The 20,602-nt window shown below is 41.7% G+C and overlaps 1 protein-coding gene across 1 annotated transcript in view; it reads left to right on the plus strand.

Moving 5' to 3' along the window:
* The window catches only part of EXT1 (exostosin glycosyltransferase 1), a 175,815-nt gene that overhangs the window by 139,520 nt on the left and 15,693 nt on the right, over nucleotides 1–20,602 (plus strand). The window contains exons 2-4 of the mRNA XM_050305710.1: nucleotides 11,541–11,634; nucleotides 14,274–14,381; nucleotides 18,039–18,158. Coding sequence (XP_050161667.1) covers nucleotides 11,541–11,634; nucleotides 14,274–14,381; nucleotides 18,039–18,158 — 322 coding nt within the window. The remainder of the gene's footprint in view (nucleotides 1–11,540; nucleotides 11,635–14,273; nucleotides 14,382–18,038; nucleotides 18,159–20,602) is intronic.

Raw genomic sequence — 20,602 nt, forward strand, 5'->3', positions numbered from 1 at the left:
TCACAGATCACAGGAGAAGGTGCCAAGATATGCCAAACCTGGCCTGTGCTTCTCATTAAGGTTCTGACTACGAAACCTGCAAGCTTTAGATTTCCTTGCTGAGATATAAAATTTCTCATGGTTAAAGCTTTATTTGGAGTGGAGACTACTCCCTGCAAAAGAGAGAGTCCTTTCAAGTCTGCACACACTAGTAAGTAATTCTGAGACAACTGAATTTGTTGGTTTCTTTAAAGAAACATAATTATTTTAAAATTACAAACTGGTCCCTTTGTTGATAAATGTTTTATATCTTTTCTGCTATGCCTGAATAGTTTATGTAAATAATTTATTAGCTTGCAAACAGACGTAGCACATTCAGGCAAACACTACCCAGCAGGGCAGGCATGCAAAAAAGGGGAAACATGATTATGAGCAGTGCTGAGCACCAGGAGCAGGAGTGGGCATCAACTGGGACTGAGAAACACCATCTGCATCTCTTAGGCTTGGGCCCAACATAGCTCAGATGCCTGACACTGTGGTGAGGCATTAGGGGTACAGATGTGAGCAGTGAGGCATTCACCATCAGCAGGTTTGTGATTTCCTTGGGACTCCTAGGAGCAAAATGAAAAGAGGCACTCAGAGTTACAAAATGGTCTGGTTTGGGTAGTGTTTGGCACTTAACCTTTGCATACTGGTTTTTCAAGTCTCACTTTGCATGCTTGAGAAGAGATCTCCTTCAAAACAAGGCTTTCGGTTTGCTTTGGTTGGTTATTCCTCTAACTTTGTTCTCAAAATGGGCCTCAATTTTTGAAAAGGTAATTTTGTGAAAATTGCATGTGGGGTTTTTTGTGTGTCAGGGCAGGGTCAGGCAGGAGAAGAAGGCTAAGCACATGCATCAGTGGTTTTCAGATGAGAGCCCTTTGTAAATAGTGCAGACGTGTGCATGTAAGTATGCATGGATGCAAACGTGCTTCTGGGGTATTTTAGACAGTGATTATGCATGCCCAGGTTGGGACCTAAAAGCCCCACATGCCAGAGTGGGGAATCATAGAACCATAGGAAGATTTGGGTTGAATCTTAGAAGATCATCTAGTCCAAATCCCTGCTGTGGACAGGGATATCTTTCAATAGATCAGGTTGCTCAAAACTTTGACCAATATGACCTTGAATGCTTTCAATGACAAGGCATTCCCAGCTTCTCTGGGCAACCTGTTCCAGCATCTCAGGATCCTCATTGGAAAAAATTTCTTCCTTATGTTCAATCTAAACTTACCCTCTTTCAGTCTGAAACCATTACCCCTTCTCCTGTCAAAAGTGGATAACTCTCCAGCATTACAGAATGTAATATAGGCACTCTGATCTGGTGCATCGTCAGCCGAAGACCACTGGAGTTGCCTTAACAACCCTATGAAAGGTAAAAAATGCCTAACAAAAGTCATCTGCAATTCTGAATTTACACTTAATGGCGTGTGGCTTCCTCTGGCTCAGGAGGAGAGTCTGGCTCCAAAGGGGACTTGGTGTTGCAGAGATGAAGAGGAGCCATGCACTTGTTATTGATGCCTTTTTTGCTGAGAAGAACAAATAATAGAAAACTTGGATTTTACTGTTGTCAGCAGAAGTGAGGAAATACAGAGAAGGAACAGATCTGTGGAGTGACAGATTTCATTTTAGTTGGCCACTCAGTGAAGCACAGTTCTGGTTCTCAAACTGCACATGGTGTGGCCTGATGTAGCTTTACGTTAACAAAAATGAAATTTGAAATAAGAGGCATCACCAAAAAACATATATCAGTGCATCTTTCCTTCTGTATCCTCTTTTCTCTCTCTTAGGAAATGAAAAGTATTTTAATACTAACTGTTGGCTGCGATAGGGAAAAACAAATTTGGAGTTTCCTCCTCTTACACAGTTCACACTCCTGCTCTGCTTTATTGCAGAAATTAGTCCTCATTAATCTTGAAGATCAGCACCTGGTGTCAGTCAGTGGAAACCACCCTGGACTGTAAACAGTGCTGGGATTTCACCCTGAAGTTCAGTGCTACAAAATCAAAATACACAGAACTAGGGTTGTTTCCCCCTCCCCACTTTGTGTCCTAATCCTATTTTTGGGGTAGCTTTGTCTCCTTTATAGAAAGGAGAGAGAAAATACTTGGAGATCCTGAGATGAAGGCAAATATAAAAACTAACAATCTTACCAGAATATTAAAGTATCTAGATGTGTTGTGGTGTTACTGCTCCTGGGCACTAGTTGGAGCTGACTTCGTATGAGTAAGTAAATCACTTCTCTATTTCACTCAAAGTTGTTCCATGGATTTGCTGAACTAATTTTTCCTCCAAGCATGGTCACATTTTGGGTCAGCATGCCTAGACAACATGGGGCTCTGCCAGCAGTTCCTGTGTAAAGTCCCTCTTTGTTTTTTTGGAAACAAATCCAGTCATTCATAGAAACGAACTCCTGCATAATTAGAGCCAGTATTGCACATCATCTTTGCTTTCCATTTTTAGATGATGTGTCTGGAGGACTATAACTTTTAAAGATGCCAACAAGCCACTTAGGAGCTCGATAGCCGTAATGGGAAAATCTGTGGAGCTGAATAGAAAATGATAAGCTTCATAAGGACTATTCTAAATTGTGTGGTAAAGAGCTCAGCCAGACATTCAAAGCAAGAATAGAAACGATAACCCCTTCTAATTTGATCTTCGGGGGGTTGTACTTTCTCTGTTATTCTACTGAAGCCCCAGTTCTACAGGCAGCTTAATGGAGAGGATGGTGTTGTTTACGCTGGAGTCCTCTTGACTCTGCAGGATCCGGTTATTGGACTGTGGCAAAAATGGGTGCAGAGCACTGATTTTACTCATATTTTACCATCCAGGACTTGTAATCAAGCTTTTCTCTTTCTGTGTTAGTTAAAACATTCAGTAACCATAGATACTGAAGCATGACACTCTGGTAAACTGATCCTCTTCAGCATTTTGTAACCTCAAGTTTTCAGTAAAGAGCTATTTAAAAATAATTAAGAAAGATTTGGAGGCCTTTTATTTTTTTTGACAGTCAGGAGGGAATCATCAGCTTCAGAGCCAACAGGTGTGTTGACAGGTGAGAGATCTCACAATAAGTCTTTTATTTCTCTGCATGCTGAGGCTTTCAGGTATGTCCTGTAATCTCAAAATTAGAGTGGGTGGCAGATGAACTAAAATTTGTTTCTTTGTTCAGAAAATGCAGTAGAGATTTTTCTTTGTTTGGGTCTTTAATCCAAATTGATGCTTTAATAACTGAAATTCTAGTGGTGGGGGGGTTATTATTTTTCTAAGTTAGAGAATGAATCAATAAGAAAATTGTCTTTACAGTGGGAAATTACCCCAAAGATGTTCACTGCTGGACTGTCACAGCATGTGAGTGGTTAATGGGATCAGATGGAGCTATTTAGGACTAGTGTTTGACACTGCTTCACTGCTAGAAGAAGGGTAAAGTCCAAACAAAGTCACTCTGTGAAGGACAGAATATAATAGCCCCAAATTATAGAATTACAGAATGATTTGGGTTGGAGGGGATCTTTAAAGACCATCTATCCAACCCTCCTGCAATGGACAGGGACATCTTCCGCTAGATCAGGTTGCTCAGAGCCCAGTCCAGCCTGACCTTGAACACTTCCAGGGTTGGGGCATCCACAGCATCTCTGGGCAAGCTGTTCTAGTGCCTCACCACCCTCAGAGTAGAAAAATTCTTCTTTATGTTCAATGAAAATCTATTCACTTTTAATTTAAAAGTATTACTCTTGTCCTATCACTGCAAGAATGTGGTAAAAAGTCTCTTTCCATCTTTCATATAAGCTTCCTTTATATATTGAAAGGCCACAGTAAGGACTCCCCAGAGCCTTTTCCTCTCCAGGCTGAATCCCAGCTCTCTCAGCCGGTCTTCATAGGAGAGGTGCTCCAGCTGATCATCTCTGTGGCCATCTCTGGACCTGCTACAAGAAGTCCATGTCTTTCTTATGTTGGGGACCACAGAGCTGGACTCCAGATGCAGTGTCACCAGAGCAGAATAGAGGGGCAGAATCACTTCCCTTAAGCTGCTGGTCACGCTTGTTTTGATGCAGCCCAGAATGCTAGTTCCCTGTTGAAACACCAAAGCGGACTGTCAAGAGTTAGATACTACTTTTAAATTACTCCCTCATTTTTCTATGCAGAATACTGAGGAACAAAGCTGAGTAGATAAACCGAAGTTCAGGCTGCATGGCAGTTTCCTCATCAGTGAAATGGAGGTGCTGCTTTGTTCTCCTGCCAGCAGGCTGAGGTTCTTTATATTAAAATATTCGAAAAGAAGTTTGTGATCTCCAGAAAATGGCGTGGTAGAGGCACCAAAATGATGCAAAGTGCTGGTATAATTTATTTTTAGAAGAATCCTCTTAGAAAGAGCCTTCCTGAGACACTGGATCATCTTGAGAGGTTGGTCTTATCTTTACCTTGTAAGGGTCCAGCACCTGGATGGCCAATAAGTGTCAGATGGGCACATTTCAGACAAAGAGGATTCATATATGTTTTTCTCACTACAGAGGGCATGGCAGGGTAAGTGGATCTGGGTAAAATCTGGTGGCTGTGTGGGTGTGTTCCTGTGCATGCATTTGTGCGTGCGAGCATCAGCGTCTTCACTGCTTTCCCGCCGACCTGGAGGGTACTGAATTCACCATACGTGGTGCTGCATTTACATTCTTCACAAGGTACAAACGAGCAGCGCATTTGCTTTCCTGCTGACTTTTCTTGTGCAGGCACAATGTGAGTTTTCTTACTACCAGCACAGCAAGCTGCTGCTGTGAAACGGGTGCTCTGAGAGGACTTCAAAGCCTAGGAGGCAGTGTTTGGTTTTAGGAGAAGCGCTGCACGGTACCATTAGCAGGTTGCTGGTAACTGGGGCGGAACGCTGCCTAGAAAGGCACCTCAGCAAGGTTTGTCTCTGACACACCTCTTATGAACCCTCTCTGGCACACTTGATAAACAAGAGGTTATCTTTAAACATTGAATTATGCTGGTGAGAACACATTTGCTACTGTGTCAGACTACTTGTTCTAGGTGGTGTAGCCACCACACTGAGAGCCAGTTGGATAGTATTTGGCAAGCCAAATGTTGTGCATGCTTTGCATGCACCATATAGATTTGCAGGATGTTATGGGTAAATATTTAGACAAAAATATTTAGAGCATTTTTATTTGTTAGAATGCACATTGACTTTAATGGCTTGTGTATCCAAATGTTTCTGTTCATAATATTGAAGTGAACTGAATCCAATGGTGATGCCACTGAAGACTTTAAAGATTTCAATTTTACCATTTACTGTTCATCTTAACTGTAAAATAAAGTTCCTTTAGCAGTCCATTAAAATGAAAAGTCTACTTCCCTGTTTTTCTTTGTTAATCCAACCTTCTGAACTAAAGGACGATGCTGGCATGGAAAGTAGAAAACAGTTGCACTTTGCTGTTAATTGCTGCATGTTTGCAGAGTTTAATTTCCATGGCATTTAATTTCCTAGTAGAACTGTGCAGAATTTTCAGGTTGGGCTCATGCCCATACTCGGCTGTTACCTGTGTTCTGAAGTCGCTGTTTGCACACGCTGCCGCTGCACTTAGACTGTAGCGTCCCTTGGAGTCCTGCAGCCAGGGCAGCGCGGTGGCGGCGGCTGCGGTAATGAGCTAGGCTGAAAGAAATACTCCAATGGCTGCCTTTCAGCACTTGGCAAGAAAATCCTTTTTATGTTAGTTTCAAGGTCGTCAGATATCATTATAGCCAAGTATTAAAAATTTCAAAGAAAGGAGGCAGTGTGTTTGATTTATAGAATAATTATCTAGCTTTCGCTCTAACTTGGCTTTGGCAATGGTTTTGCAAGTACTCGAAAATTAAATCCATTTTTTATGGCACTACAAGGTATTATCTCACAGCAAATGATAATTAAACACCTGTGAAATCAATTAGCCCTTTAAACAGGGAAAAAAAAGTTTTCCAATTATGTTTTTGCACCTCCAAACTTTCTAATTCCAGAACCAGTGCTTGCGGAGCAGGAGATGAACTGGCAGCCAGTAGCCAGTTAACTGGCATTAAGATCACCCCAAAGCCTTGCACAGCCGTAAATCCAAAAGCAAGCAGTTCCCAGTGACGGCACCCTTCCAAGTAGGATGCGTTAGCCTTCCGAGCTCAGTCTTGGGCAGCTATCTATCTGACACACAGCTGAGCTGTCAGCTCTTCTACAAAGGCAGTTACTCACTTGTTGTTTTCTGTGCCAAGTTTTACTTGACAGTTTATTTAAAACCCAACATACCTTAATGGAAACCAAGCAACGAGACACTCCATGTGACTGAGTGGGTTTCTTCTCAAGCTCTCCAGACAGTAGTTCAGAGCCATCTGCATGAAGCATTCACACATGGAAAAATGGCCAGTTGGTTAATGGCTGAAACGGAGTATACTTAATGGAAAACTGGGAAACACTCCACCATTTACCCTCAGGTTATAGGTGTTCAATATCTGTCTTTGTTGTAGCACTTTAACTGATGCAGAGACTTCTGGAAGATGCAGTGTGTGTTTGTGGGCTTGCAGATTCAGGGAGGAAGCCCTAGACATAGTTGGTTAAGTGCCATTGCAATTTTTTGGCTCAGGAAATAAAAAAACAGCTCTAGTCACATCTGACATCTACAACGGTATGTGCTGATAATCCCTGCCAAAGAGGAGGTCCAGCATCTTCCAAAAGATGGATTATGTGTGGCATTATGTGTGTCAAAATATGTACTGCTGAGTTAAACCCATTGCATTTGATTTGGGTTAAACCTGTTGTATTTGGCTTGGATTCTGTCTTTCCATCCTAATTTTGGTAGCCATAATGTGCAGCTGGTTTTCAGTGAATGCTGCATCACCAGAGAGGAAGGAGGCAGGTTAGGATGCTGGGGCTAGGACTCCCAAGGTCCGGTTAGCTGCTGGAAAAGCCACCAGTCATCTGTATCTCAAGTTTTCTATCTATGAAAAGGGAATGGTGATGGTATCCCATATCTGTGTTCAGAGGATTAGATAAGAATAGATGCGACAAGTGGCATGGAGCTGGATAAAGGATGATAATCATTGCATCTGGACATATCTGCTGGTCTCTTTAGACCTCTCTTCAATCAACGATGATGATGATGTGGCTTTCAAAAAAAAAATAGTTTGTATTAAAATTGGTAGTGAAAATGTTTCCCAGGCTAGTTTATAATCTCTAAAGTGTAGAGACATGGGGAAATGCTTAAGCTGTAAGAAGGAATGTATGGCATGGCTGATTAGTCACTGCAGAGCCTCTGCAGCCTGCCTGGGCTGCTTGGGATAATGGAGAACCAGGAATCCCAAGCAGCCCTCTAATCCATGTGCTGATTGACAAGGTCGGCACATCAGAAGGGGGGAAAAAAAAAGAGGGGGGATGGGGAAAGACAGAAGCTATGCGTTGGATCAGGAAGTTAAAGTGGTAAGAGCATTTGGCTGAGCAGTGTTTCTCCTTCAGATAATTGCCCACACGGCATTGCACTGTTTACAGCTGTGTGATAGATGGGGCTGAACATGTTTTCTCAACTATGGGTGGTAACAGGGAGGGGATAATTCAATTAAGTTGTGAATAAATTAGAACTGATTACAAATAGAGCTATTCTTTTATGCTACCTATAAAGGTATTAGCTGTGAAGAAGATACACTTAATCATTACAAAAGGAAGCCTGAAAGTTAATAAAACATGCTGCTGATACTTGCAGAGGGTTGCCAGCTTTTGGTTAAATCTGTAGCTATTTTAGTTTTGAGGACCCAACTGTCATTTTGAAGGCGTATGCATTTTGGATTTTAACATGTTTGAATGCTGCAGCTGAGACCCAGGCCAAACCGACCCTAAAATTGGCAGTAAAATGTTACCTCTGTGCAAGCGTGCAGAATGAAGGAATCAGGAATATATGAGCAATAAGCATGTGCCCCCACTCCCCACAGTCTTCTAACGTGGAAACTTGGAGCATTCTGGAAATAAATACCCTCTGAGCAAAGCAGAGAACTGCTCTCAAAAGCTCCACTCAGAGCTTTTCTACATGAAATGCTTGGGAAGCATTAGCTGCCAACAGGAAAGGAAAGTGCCTGAAGTACTGCAACACTGAAGCAGCACAAGAAAGGAAGAAGCATCCGGCTGGCTGCCTGTACTGTGCTCTGTGATGCTGGCCTTTTTTCTGATTCCTCACCCTGACAAACCTCCATGACTTAGTAAAACCAGTGTCTGGATAGGCAGGTAATGCAGAGTTGTCCCCACACCACAGCAGTGCAAGCTGGAAGATTGTAACAAATGTCCCTCCCATCTTCAGATGTTACCAGCTAATGGAAATAAGTAGTTCTGAAAACAGATCATTCTTCTTCCCATTGCCAGGGGAGAAGAGTAAGAGTAGGCTCTGCAAGAACCTCTTCTAAACACTTGACTATTTTCTCTATAGCTTAAGGCCCCTCCACCAGCTGCGAGTGGGGTTATAATACTTCATTGCCTCCCTGAGGTCTTGTTGAGGTTACTCACTGCAGATGATGGGGAAATCAAGCCTCTTGCTGATGTGATACTGATATTTGCAGTAGATGCCAGGTGAGTGCTTGATGTACAACATCAGTACTCTAGACAAGAGGGTGTTCCTGGAAGTCTGTGCCAGTTCTGATTTCTGTCCTGGAAAAGTGAAGGAGAAATTTCAAGTCCAGCAAAGATTTAACTCTGATATCTACCTTTAATCACAGAGATTATCTCACTTACTTCACTGAAAGTATTTGAAGTCAGTGTTAAGGGAAGTGCAGAGATGTTTTCAGGTGTATGCTCTTTGCTTTCTATGTGGAAAAAATTGCCAATCATACATAAACAATTTTCCCTCCCTGACAAAAACCTGGCAAAACTCAAACCTCCTGCTGTGTGTGTGGTTCCTACTGAGCCAAGTGGGAAGGAGTCTGAAATTGAAAGTTGCCCTGACACCTTCTGTCCCCACCATGGCCTGTGGGCTGGAGTTTCGTTTACCTGGTGACATTTTTGTGGCCAAGGTCTCCTCCAAATGCTGTCTGGCAGTCTGAGAAAAATATGAAACAGTCTCTGCTGCAAGCTCTACTCTGAGATGCTGTTTGGTACATGTAAATTATTTCCTCCAGAAGCAACGCTTCAAATTACACTGTCAAGAGCTTGCAACTTGACAGAGATATTTTGTATTTGAGGCTGGCTACGTGTGTTGTATAAAAGGTATTTATATGTAAACATACTGGTCCATCTTCTGTCTTCCAGCTAAGGCAGGATGGCCCCATTGCTTTGCACACTACCCATGAGCTAGTAGGAGTAAAAGTATCATCTTGTGTTTATGGATTTCAAATAGATGCTTGATCCTGGAGTGGTCCCCTATCACTGCGCTCAAAGATCCTGTTGAGTCACCTTAAGGCATTTTGATTGAAATTGCAGGGAAATTTGTTCAATGGAAGAATCTGATGTGGTTCATTCACTGCAGCAGCTCTTGATGGATATTGCTTTAGTCTGGTTCTGCTCCTTTTGTATTTGTGGGTTCTCCCTGAAGTGAGTAAATTTTTGCGAAATTTTGTGCCAATACATCAAGGTTAGGATGAGGCTTTCTGTGTTCATATGATGTAGATAAATTGCTTGATGACCATGAATTGTGCTATTACACAGCTCAGCAATAAATCACACTTTAAGTTTTAAAAGGCACAAATGGGAGCAAAATGCTAACTGTTTTCCAGGTGGAAAATGGTCAACAAAATCCTTTTCCTTTTTTTCCTTTTGTGTATCTATCCTAATATCAGCAAGTTAGATATTAAAGAAAAAGTGCCCAATATAGGATGTCTCTGGGATATGGAGGACTCATTGCAGTGGCCTTGCTCTCTGCTTTTCTTTGTGTTCTGGTTTTGCCATCAATGTTGTGTGGATAATGTTGCATTCTGGGATACTAACAGGATTTTACATTTTAGCAAGCTAATGATGGGGTGTATTCTTCTGACTGGTGTATTCTAGCCCTACAGGGTATTCTATTTTTGGTATTTATTAACATTTTCTGTCATACAATATACAGCAAAAGCAATGAGCCTCAGACCTCTCGATGTGTAAAAAAGGAATGCTTAAAAATGGGATTTTTTTTTTTTTCTGTATTCCAGTTTTCTAATATTTTTGCCTGTGTGCTCTGTCAGTGCTGACAGTTGAGCTGGGACATGGCTGCCAATCTCTATCCCACACAGAGAAAAAGAAATTGCCACTCAGATGGAATATGTATATATATGTATTTTAACCAAAGTTGAGATAGAATTTAAAAACTAAAAAGCGACTTTGAAGTCTGTTTTGTAGTTTTAATTAATGCAATGAGGGTTTTTATTTTACTCTCAGTGGAGATAATCTTAATCCATTCACAGTGACCTTTTCTTGTGCAAATTAGCTATACACGCTTGTTTAAGCAAATGGGCCTTTGCAAGATGTCTCTTCCTAAAGACAGAGCTTATAATTGAAAATTGGCTTACTCCCATCTGTCTGGCCTGTGTAAGAATACAAGTGTAGATCCCAACTTCTTTGTATATAAAGTATAATAATATATGTATGTATATACATACACATAGACACACATAGAAAAAAACTGCTCTGCCTGCAGGCCATGGTAAAACCACAATATTAGTGTTAGAAAATTTCAGGGCTACAAGTTACTGTCAAAATAACATCTATCTGCAGGGTCCAGGACCTTCTGGAGAACAGAGGGTGTTCAGTCTGGATCCTTTTGACTCAGACGAGGTCGATGCCATTCATAGTTCCATGGGTTTGCCAGAAGTACAGTTAGCTAATAACAGCCTGGAAACTGTTAGGATTTGATGTGTGTTTTTTGTGAATGGTTTTGCGGTGATTGACGGAATTGAAAAAAAAAAACTCAAAAGTGTCTATGAGCACTTTTCGTTCAGAGAAGGAATCATTGCAACTATGTGGTTAATTGCCAAAATTTGGCAGTTTATCCCTCTCACCACCCTTAACAATAACCACCAAGTGAGCCATTGTAAACCCCCATGCCTTTTTTAGTGCCTGCTTGATAAGGGAAGATTTCTTTGGCATATTTTGATTTTTTTTTTCTTGCTTTATACAGACCTCTTATGCAGCAATGAACCTTGCAGTTGTGCATGGCTTTGACTAAATCTGAATAGAAATCAGGGTCACAGAAGTGCCACAACAATGCTTTAGGTATCAAAACATTTAATGTTAGTTGTTAGAAGTCATGCAAGGCTGTTTATATAGAAATGGCTCATTATTGCAAAGGCAAAATTATTTCCTTCCTTATCAGTTTCATTACCAGTCTCCCCAGCTCTCTCCCATGGTGGTTAGCTCCTGAGGGTGAACAAAACGGAGCCGGGGTGGTGGCTGACACACGCGCAGGGATGGAGCTAGTTAACCTGATGGTGAACAGTCTTGGTTGGGGATGATTTTATCCAGATGTTGTCTGTTTCAGCAGCTGTTTGCATTTTCATGCCCAGTTACTCTAGGACTCACCACTAATTGAATTTTCTCTTTTCTCCCCTGTTCTTGTTAGGTATGATTACCGTGAAATGCTGCACAATGCCACTTTCTGTCTGGTTCCCCGTGGCCGCAGGCTTGGCTCTTTCAGGTTTCTGGAAGCCTTGCAGGTAAGAGCTGCTGTTTAAAGCAATGGCTATGCTGGCTGCAATTCAGTGTGCAATAGCAAGGAGGTGGGGAGGAGGGAAATGTGTTTCATTTCCCTGGTGGACAGTAATCCACTTTGCGAAAGCCTCTATTCATACTTCTGGAGCAATTGGCAGCTTCTTCCCAGGAGGGTCTGAGTGCTGAGCTCATCTGAAGGTTGAATTGCGTTACCTCCAGGAAAAGGGTTTCCCTGAATGTGGTGAGGCTGAGATGTTGGACCGGTTTTGAGCAGTATTTTATCGAGCTGTGAGACTTCCCTTGGGAGACACTGGCCTTTACAAGTAAGCCCCAGAGCAGCAAAAATAGCTTTTTGTTTTCACATATGCCAAAACAGACATGCTTATGCATTGCCAGTTCTGAGATGGTACTTGCTGAACATGCAGAAGGTGGCCTAGAGGTGGTAAAGCTCCAGATGGAAGGTGGATATAGGCTGATCTCAGGGAGCGCACATGAATCCCCTTCACCTTTTAAAAACATTTTGGTTAGTGGTCTCCCTTTTTTGCTGTAGGCCAGCAGCAGAAGGCAATGCCAAAGGGTTCTGGAGTCACTGTGGCAGCGTGCCTGGCAGCACAGTGATCAAGTCTGACACTGGCCTACTCCAGCTGCAACTAGTGTGACTTTTCTTTTTGTCAAGAATCAGCTCAGCCTGAGGTTCAGGAACTTCAGTCAACCATACTATTTCGGTCAACCTAGAGCATAATTGCATCTAGGACTGGCATCTGGATTGCCATAGGGGCTGAAGTGGAGAGAAGGAGATGCTGAGGCACTTCTTGGTTTTATTGAGATGGCAAATCTCACTAAAGAAGACACCTTAGAGGCTCCTGCCTCTGGGAGTTCTACCACTTGGGAAGTATCCCAGTATTGACAGTAAAGCTGTCATCACATCCCTTTTCTTCCTTAACCACAAAATATACCAGACGTAGTTTGTAATAGTATTGTTTACTGTGGTGCAGAGCAGGATTCAGCTATCTAAGTGTAGGTATATGATATTGTTTTAGAAGCCCAGAAAGGTAACTTCCAGAAAACCTTCTTGATTTCTCCTGCTTCTCCAGAAGGTCCCCAGTAGATCCTGTATCATGGCTTCCAGCCTTTGATGGGTTTCTTGGGTACAGTGGATGCTCTGGACACTTAGGTTTAACCACTGAAGCCAGCACCTACTATCAGATTTGGGATCCAAATTTAGGACTTTGGTTACTTACCTCTTTTTCCTACTCAGGAGAAGATTTATAGCCTGCAAAGAGCTATTCCCTCTCCAGTCTCTGGAGGAAGAAGTGGGACTGGCTTATATGGGATGATATGTCACTTCATATCTTTCAGAAGAGCACTGTTCATTTCTTCTCTCATCTGGTCCCCAGGTCATGCAGCTTCTGTTAGATACATCATCTCAGGAGGAGAAAACAGGGACCACACCTCACTGTACAGAACTTGGAGGCTTCAGCTCAATGATAAAATGCATGCACCAAGGATTTTCCTAGCAGGCTACGAGCAGTATTCACCAATTATGATGGATTCCCAATTTCTGTCTGGATCAAGGGCATGCTGAAAGGCCTGATCCGCATTAGTGGAATGTTTTAAACATGAAAACACATTGCTAAGTGTTTTCTGGTTGGCTTTTTTCATGCATTGATGTAATTTCCTTTACACATAAGCACTGCTGTAATGCAGTCTTGGCCAGTCTAAGATGCTGTATGTGATACATGTTACCAAGGAAGGTACAGCAGTGTGAAGTGTTCCCCTTTATACCATCTTTTGGGAGGTGAGAGGAGGTCTGGACCAAACTCAGAGCTCTTAAGCTTAGCTTGATCCAAAAGAAACTGAACCAGAGCACAGGCTTGATACAAATCCTCTGGTACTAGTTTCCTTCATCACATCAGGAGATTTTTGGTTTGGATCTTATGTTGTGATTGAACTGACCAGAACCTAGTAGTGATCATTTGTCTATAGAAATACTGACTTATTTACTAAATATTTACAAACTCTCTGTACAGAGGAACTTGTACAATTTTTAGAAGATTAAATAGATTAGACAAATCATGCTGGTATGAAATAGATATTAAATGTGCATGCTTTTTGTTTAAGACATAAAGCAATTCTTATTTTTGTAGACAGGTGATGACAGATGAGTTATGTTTGTGCAGTTGGCTCTGTTTGGAGAGTTGATATCATAAAGGATAGGGAATTCACTCCTCCTTTCTGGGAAAAGTGCTCTAGAATTAAATATGACCTGTATTTTCTGTAGAGTTGCGTAGCAACATAATATAAAAATTAGGGGAGTTGCTCCCTGCTGAACGGTTCACAAAGCAGCAAGGGGGCTCATCATTTTTTATTAAATTCTCCAGTGTTATATCTTCAGCATTTAACACTTCTGCCCTTGTCTGGCAGTGTAAGCAGCACATTGCAAACTCCACTCTCCATACAAAGCCCACCTTTCAGTGCATATGAATAAGCACAAAATGAAAAACCGTAATCCCTGGGGCTGCCCTCCTGTGGATTCTGGCTTCTGGTGTTCTTTGCCTGTTGCCTCTCCTGAGCTTGTGCAGAAAACAGGGGCCATGGTGTTGGTGGAAACCTCAGGTAACCCCCCTGCTCTGTGTCCCTGCAGGCCGCCTGTGTCCCGGTCATGCTCAGCAATGGATGGGAGTTGCCGTTCTCGGAAGTGATTGATTGGAACCAAGCTGCCATCATAGGCGATGAGAGATTGTTATTACAGGTAAGGAAAAGACCACGGCCTTCAGCAGATCAGTTGATTATTGCTGCCACCATCTAAACGGACAGGGAAGATGAATCCAAAAGGTCAGGACTATAAAGGAATTTTTATCATGAAGGGATTGTCTGTGTCAGAGTGGCTGTGAACTCATTTAATATGACATCATTCATTTTTTGACCTGAAGGTCATTGCAGACACCAGGCCACACTCTTAAATGCACTCTTAAACTTTGATTTTTGCAAAGAGGATGAAATGCTAGTGTGGAGCACTTGGATGCCAGTCTGAGGAAGAACTGTCCTGGTCCAGGTGCTGTGATGGAAGATAAAACATTTGAGGGTGTGTTCTGCTCCAGTCCTTCAGAAATAGTTTATCCTCAGGTGTCCCACAGCACTGGGATCCTCAGGAAAGCAGGTATTTTCTCAGGCAGGAATTACCATGTAACAGTTTGGTGGGAAGTGGCATCTGTCCCTGTTCTGATGTGTGGAACATTGCTTTCTGAAGCAGTGTTCATGTCACTTACTGTTAATCTTGGGATCATAGAACAAAAGTGGGCTGAAAAGTAACACATTCCCTGCTCCTTTGAGCATCTACTTTGGTTTTAAATTTACTAGGTTTATTTTTTTTTTCAGCTATACCTTAGTGGGTTTTATAGTCTATATATATATTCTGTAAAGTCGGAGGAGAAGTTGATGTTCGGAGAAGTTCTTGAAAAACTGTTTTTCCCAAAGTAGCATTTGATAAAATTCCATTGCCCAGCATGAAGCTGAGTACCACAAGATCTGGAATAACCACTGAATAAACACTAAATAGCCACTAAGGGGGGGTTTTATTTATCACTGAATTCAGTGTCATCCACAGAGAGAAATCCTCAAAGGTACAGGTGCCATGGCACCCCCAAAACAAATTATCTTTGAAAATCTCATTTCATTCCCCTTAACTTGTCTAAAGAAGTAAATATTTTTGAAGAACTGGCCTTGCAAACCTTGCAAAGTGTTACCTCTTCTATTTAATGTTATACAAGTTACAAATATAAAAGGGCCATTTGATTTTTGCTTCTGTGGACAGCACACTTTTCTGAGCAAAATTATGTCTCTCTTTAAATAATAATAATTTTCTGATCTTCGTGCTTTCCGGTAACATGCCATTCGTTCACTTCACAGCTGCTTCCATATTGAACAGCTACTGCACCGTTATTAACAGTGTTTTTAAAGAGCTGGCAGAGGGCCTGAATGTCTGCTCTGGGAAATGTTTTTGTTATGTTACAGTTTTTCATTTCCTGTTTGAGAGCAACTCGGATGTTTTTATTTGCATATTCTCCTCATCACAGCGCTGGGAGAGCTTAATCCAGCCTTTCTGCATTTATTTGTGTGGGGTGGTTTTTCCCTCCCCCCTACTCATTGCTGAAATGACCTTTTATTAAGGTTCTAATAATTCAAGTGTAATCATGCCAGATTAGTATTAATACATCATTTTGCCCACCTGTCTTTCTGGACAAGTAGATTAATAACTAATAGGCAAATGCAGTTAAAATGGGAGCTCTGATTTTTCTTTCCAGCTGTTGTAACAGAGCCCACACAAGGCCTTTTTCTAACCTTGACACTGTGTTTACTGGCACTCACAAACATGGTGTGGTGTGTAAAATCATAACTTCTTGCAGTAACCTTCACAGTCTGAGCAGCCTTCCCTTTCGAAAGGTATAGTTGGGAATAAGTATTGATTTTATTTGTTGCTTACACACATATACACACAGACACAAAGTTGCACATATTGCAATGAAATTTTAAGTTTATTGAAAAAATGCTGTATTGCCAGTGTGAAGTGACTTTAATCTTGTCTTTGCTGCTGATAATGTTCCTGGGTGTGGTTAATATACATCTGTGCAGGCAGTATGGGTAATGTTCATTATCCCTCTACTTACTGGGACACATCACAAATAGTGATGTGATCACTTAGAAAAACATGTTTCCAACTTCTATCTTCCATAATAGTTTTGCAGGGAATATTTTACCTAAAGACCTATAATTTACTTAAAGGGCCCATAGCAAAGAAATGTAAAGTAGCATCTTCAACAATATGAACTTTTTCTTGTGCTCCTCCTTGCTGCAGTGCTAAGTCTCTCATAAGCTCAAATTCTGTATTATATTAGCAGTGTCTCTAAGATGGTGGTCTAATAGCTGAAGGGCTGAGAGAGCAAAGACTGTCTCAACTAAAACTGCACCCAGTGGAGCCATGAACAAAATGTCCATACCTGGTTACAAACTCTGCAGTAAAGAATTTGCTGATTCTTGTGAAAATTTTTTACATGTAAATTCTAAAAATATCAAATTTTCTTCAGGAAAAAGGTTTCATGTGAAATCATTTGATTCGAGAACATGTGAAAGCAAATAATGATCACGCTACATCTCAGAATATTTTAGGAATGAGCAAAGTGTGGGAAAGAATAGGATGTGATGGGTTGCAGGCAAACTTCAGAATAAGCTGGGGTACACAAGAACCAACACACAGCCCAGGTATATGCTTATGCAGCATATACCAGGTAAGAGATTTATGAGAAATGAGTGTCTGAGAAAAAGATGGCCCAATTTAGTGGTTGAACTCAATGACCATAGAGGTCTTTTCCAACCTAAACAAATCTATGATTCCATTTAGAAATCAAAAAAAAAAGTAGGTGCAAAAGCACAACTCTTCATCACTAGAAAAAAAGAACACAAATCAGCAACATGTCCTTTATACCTTTTTGCAGCTGTGAGTAGCCAACTGCAGTGAAATTCCCTTGGTAGTGTTGGTTTGTGTTGTCCAAGTGGTGTACTGGAGGCCTTGGTCACAGTCCTAAGTTGAAGCATGGCATGTATGTACATTAGTTTCACCCCAGTGTGGAGGAAGGATGTGGAGATAGGGAAGGATGTAGACATGAAGCCCTTTCCTTCTCGTCTAGTGAGCAGTTACACTTTTTAATGGAAAAGCAATGCAGAAGGACAATGCAGGGTTTATTTGTAAGGCAATTTATACCTCAATTAATATGTGGATTTAATGGAAAGAGGGGAAAAATAAGCACTGTTTTCCCTTGTGAATAACAGGTGTTGTGGAAGACATTATTCTTTCCACCTACGGTAATTAGTAAAATGCAATTTGATCCATGGGCTCCCAAAAAGTGGAGTCTTACTTAAGATGTTGCTATGTTTTCTGTAGGGTACTTAGTGTTGCCATGCTATGGTAAAAGCAATTCCAGATCCCTTTAATACACTTTGAATGTGGGGATTATTGTTGAACTCTCAAGACCTGCAGGTACTAGGTTGTTAAAATACTAGTCCACAAAGAGCTTTGTGGGATTAAAAGCATGAAGAATGTATGGAGGAGCTCCTTACTGTGCCACAACACAATGCTGCAGGGGGGAGCAGCTTTTTACCATAAAACAACCAAAAACTAAAAGAAAGCAGATTTAAAAAAAAAAAAATCATATATTCAATGCCAGAGGTTATAAAGGGTTGTGTCTCATTCATTTTACATCAAGGCTTTAACTGTCGACACACATCTCTGTTGGACAGGAGTGCTGAAGCTGTGCAGCTCACTAATAGAGGAGAGGGCTTGTCAGCAGCATATTAATTTGATGAGATTGTGTTGTTTCTAAAGCTTCTGACTATATTGCACCTTGTGTTACAGATTCCTTCTACAATCAGGTCTATCCATCAGGATAAAATCCTAGCACTTAGACAGCAGACACAGTTCTTGTGGGAGGCTTATTTTTCTTCAGTTGAGAAGATTGTATTGACTACACTAGAGGTGAGTAAAAATTGCCTGGGACCTTGCTAAGCAGCAAGATTTCTGTACCTGTCCAGTTGCTCCTGTCCTCAGCTGATGTCAGACCTTGGTTTTCACGACATGCAATTGGTCACTGGGAAAAAAGCTCGGCACCTTGATGAGTTGTCTCCCCTAAGGAAATACTTTCTTCATTATCGGAATCCACATTAGAAAACTGACACAGTGAAAAATGGGAGCTACCCAACACATGGAAAAGTTGTCATGTGTGATCTTGACTTTGCAAGGCTTTATGGCTTATGAATCACTATCCTTGTCATTGGTAGTGAATGTATTTCTTAAGAAACCCTTCTGGAATTCATTTTGGAAAAAATATTACCATGGAGCTCCTCCTTGACCATTCCTTAACATTTTGATCCCTTGTGATGGGGCTGTTGGTCTGGGTCAAGGAGAAGAGGGGGCTTGTAAGTGCTGGGTCTTATCTTCACACACAGGATAAGGGAAAGGCCTGATCATCCTTATAAATTATTAATAAATAATCATAATTAGACTGCTATTAGAAAGGGAGACAGATGATCTCAAATGTGGAGAGAATTTTTTCTGAATTCAGAGACAGAGGAAAGATGAAAGGCTCTTCAGAAGTAGGGCCCAGGCTGCAATTTCAAAAGCAGGTTTCTTTTCTAATTGTTTTCCAATTTTTCACATAAATTTCTGACACACTTCTACCACTGGAAAAGACTCACTTTGTAGGGGCAAATGCACTCATCTTACACTGATGATGCTAATGCTAATGCTTCTGCAATAGCATCCATCTTTGTGCATAGTTGTAATGCACAGTTGTAAAGCTCCACATTTCCCACTGTGCCTGCTTTTCCTTGAAAACTGCAAATGAGTACTTCTATCTGCAGTACAGGTTGCCCATGGCTGATCTACCTCCAGCTGCTGCAAGACAGTCTGGCACAGGTTTTTCTGTGCCAGTGAAGAAAACCAGCCAGGGAACATTTGCAGAGCCTCTGGCATAGCTGTCCTCACAATGCTCCCCTCAACCCTCAAAAGAGCATGTCTTCATCTGTACTGCCTGTTGGGAACAGCTCTGCATCCTCAAACTCTTCATAAGCCACTGATGAGGTGGTGATAATTATCATAGCCCACACCAGGATCAGACTCACAAAGCCGGAAGACCATGTGCCATAGGTTGCAGTCTAATTAACCCTTACAGAAGTGCTCCCAGGGACCATCAGGTGCCTCACACATCATCTGCCCCTTCCCTGCATGCGCTCTGTTGTTGTTAGGAATTGGTAAAAGGACAGGGGCACGTGGCTCTCCCCATTGCCCCTCCCCTACCTGTGCTGGGGCTGGTCCCAAGGGGATGTAACTGCAGCCCCCACAGCCTTGGTGTGCACTGATCGAGTTCCAGTGCTCACAGATGTGTCTTTCGTGCTGCCTTGGAACCCATTGACCCATGTGGCTATAGGATTCCAAGGGACAGCAAAACCCATAAAGCTTAAGCAGATGGGTAACCAGCAAGCTGGAGTTTCCACTCAGAGTGCAAAAACTAAAGTGAAGACAAAAAACTTCCTGAAAGATTTAGTGTAATGAAACCAATTAATGTATGCCTGATCTTGAAGTTATGTTCTGGGTTTTGATTGTTTTTTTAGTTCAGGACTCTCCATTTTTTGAGACAGCAAAGAGGGACTCTGTTCTTATGAACAGATATTAATTTCACATTTCAACTTACCTAAGTAAAGTCCTGAGTTAACTTTTCCCTAGGAAAGGAGTAAAAGAGTTGAGAGTAATTTTTGGTGTCTGAAACCTGCAAGCAGTATATCCCTTTCTTAAAATCTGATGTCTGGAAGTAAATTCCTAGCAGGATTATTTTTTTCTGGTAGATGTGATTCATCTTCTCTCTGACACTTTTGTGTCAGAGTGCTGTGATGATTCTAGATATCATCAGAATAATCACTTGCCTGCTTGCTGCAGTGCCAGTGTATGTCCATGTCTGAGGATATCAGCACAGAAAAAAAATCTTCACCAACTCAGATGTCTGCAAAAGCATCTCAGCCCTTTATCCTGCACACCTCTGGAAACCTTAAGTCACATTTTAAGTTCTTTGATCTTCTCACAACATTTGGTGGCCTAAGCCAAACAGCTCATAGTCCAAACTAAGAGGTTTGAATAATTTGGCCAGCAACCCCCTATTACAGTCACAGAGGAACTGCCCAGTGCCTTGGACATGATGTGGGTTAGGAAATGATGCTCATGAGAGTCTGCTGCAGGCTGGTGAGTGGGAGTGCTGTGCTGCTCCGGACACCATCCATGCTCCAGGGTGTCTACACTTTTTCAGCCTGGTCTTCTCCAAAAGCAAACCCAAAACCTCCCTGCATCCATGCACAGTGGGCTCAGTCCTTCGCTGAGGAAGAGGAATGGAAAGAGAGAGCACAAAGTAGAGACAAGAAGTATTGGATGCT

This window comes from Myiozetetes cayanensis, unplaced genomic scaffold, assembly GCF_022539395.1.
Source record: "Myiozetetes cayanensis isolate MyiCay16 unplaced genomic scaffold, myiCay2020 scf1, whole genome shotgun sequence".
Lineage (NCBI taxonomy): Eukaryota > Metazoa > Chordata > Aves > Passeriformes > Tyrannidae > Myiozetetes > Myiozetetes cayanensis.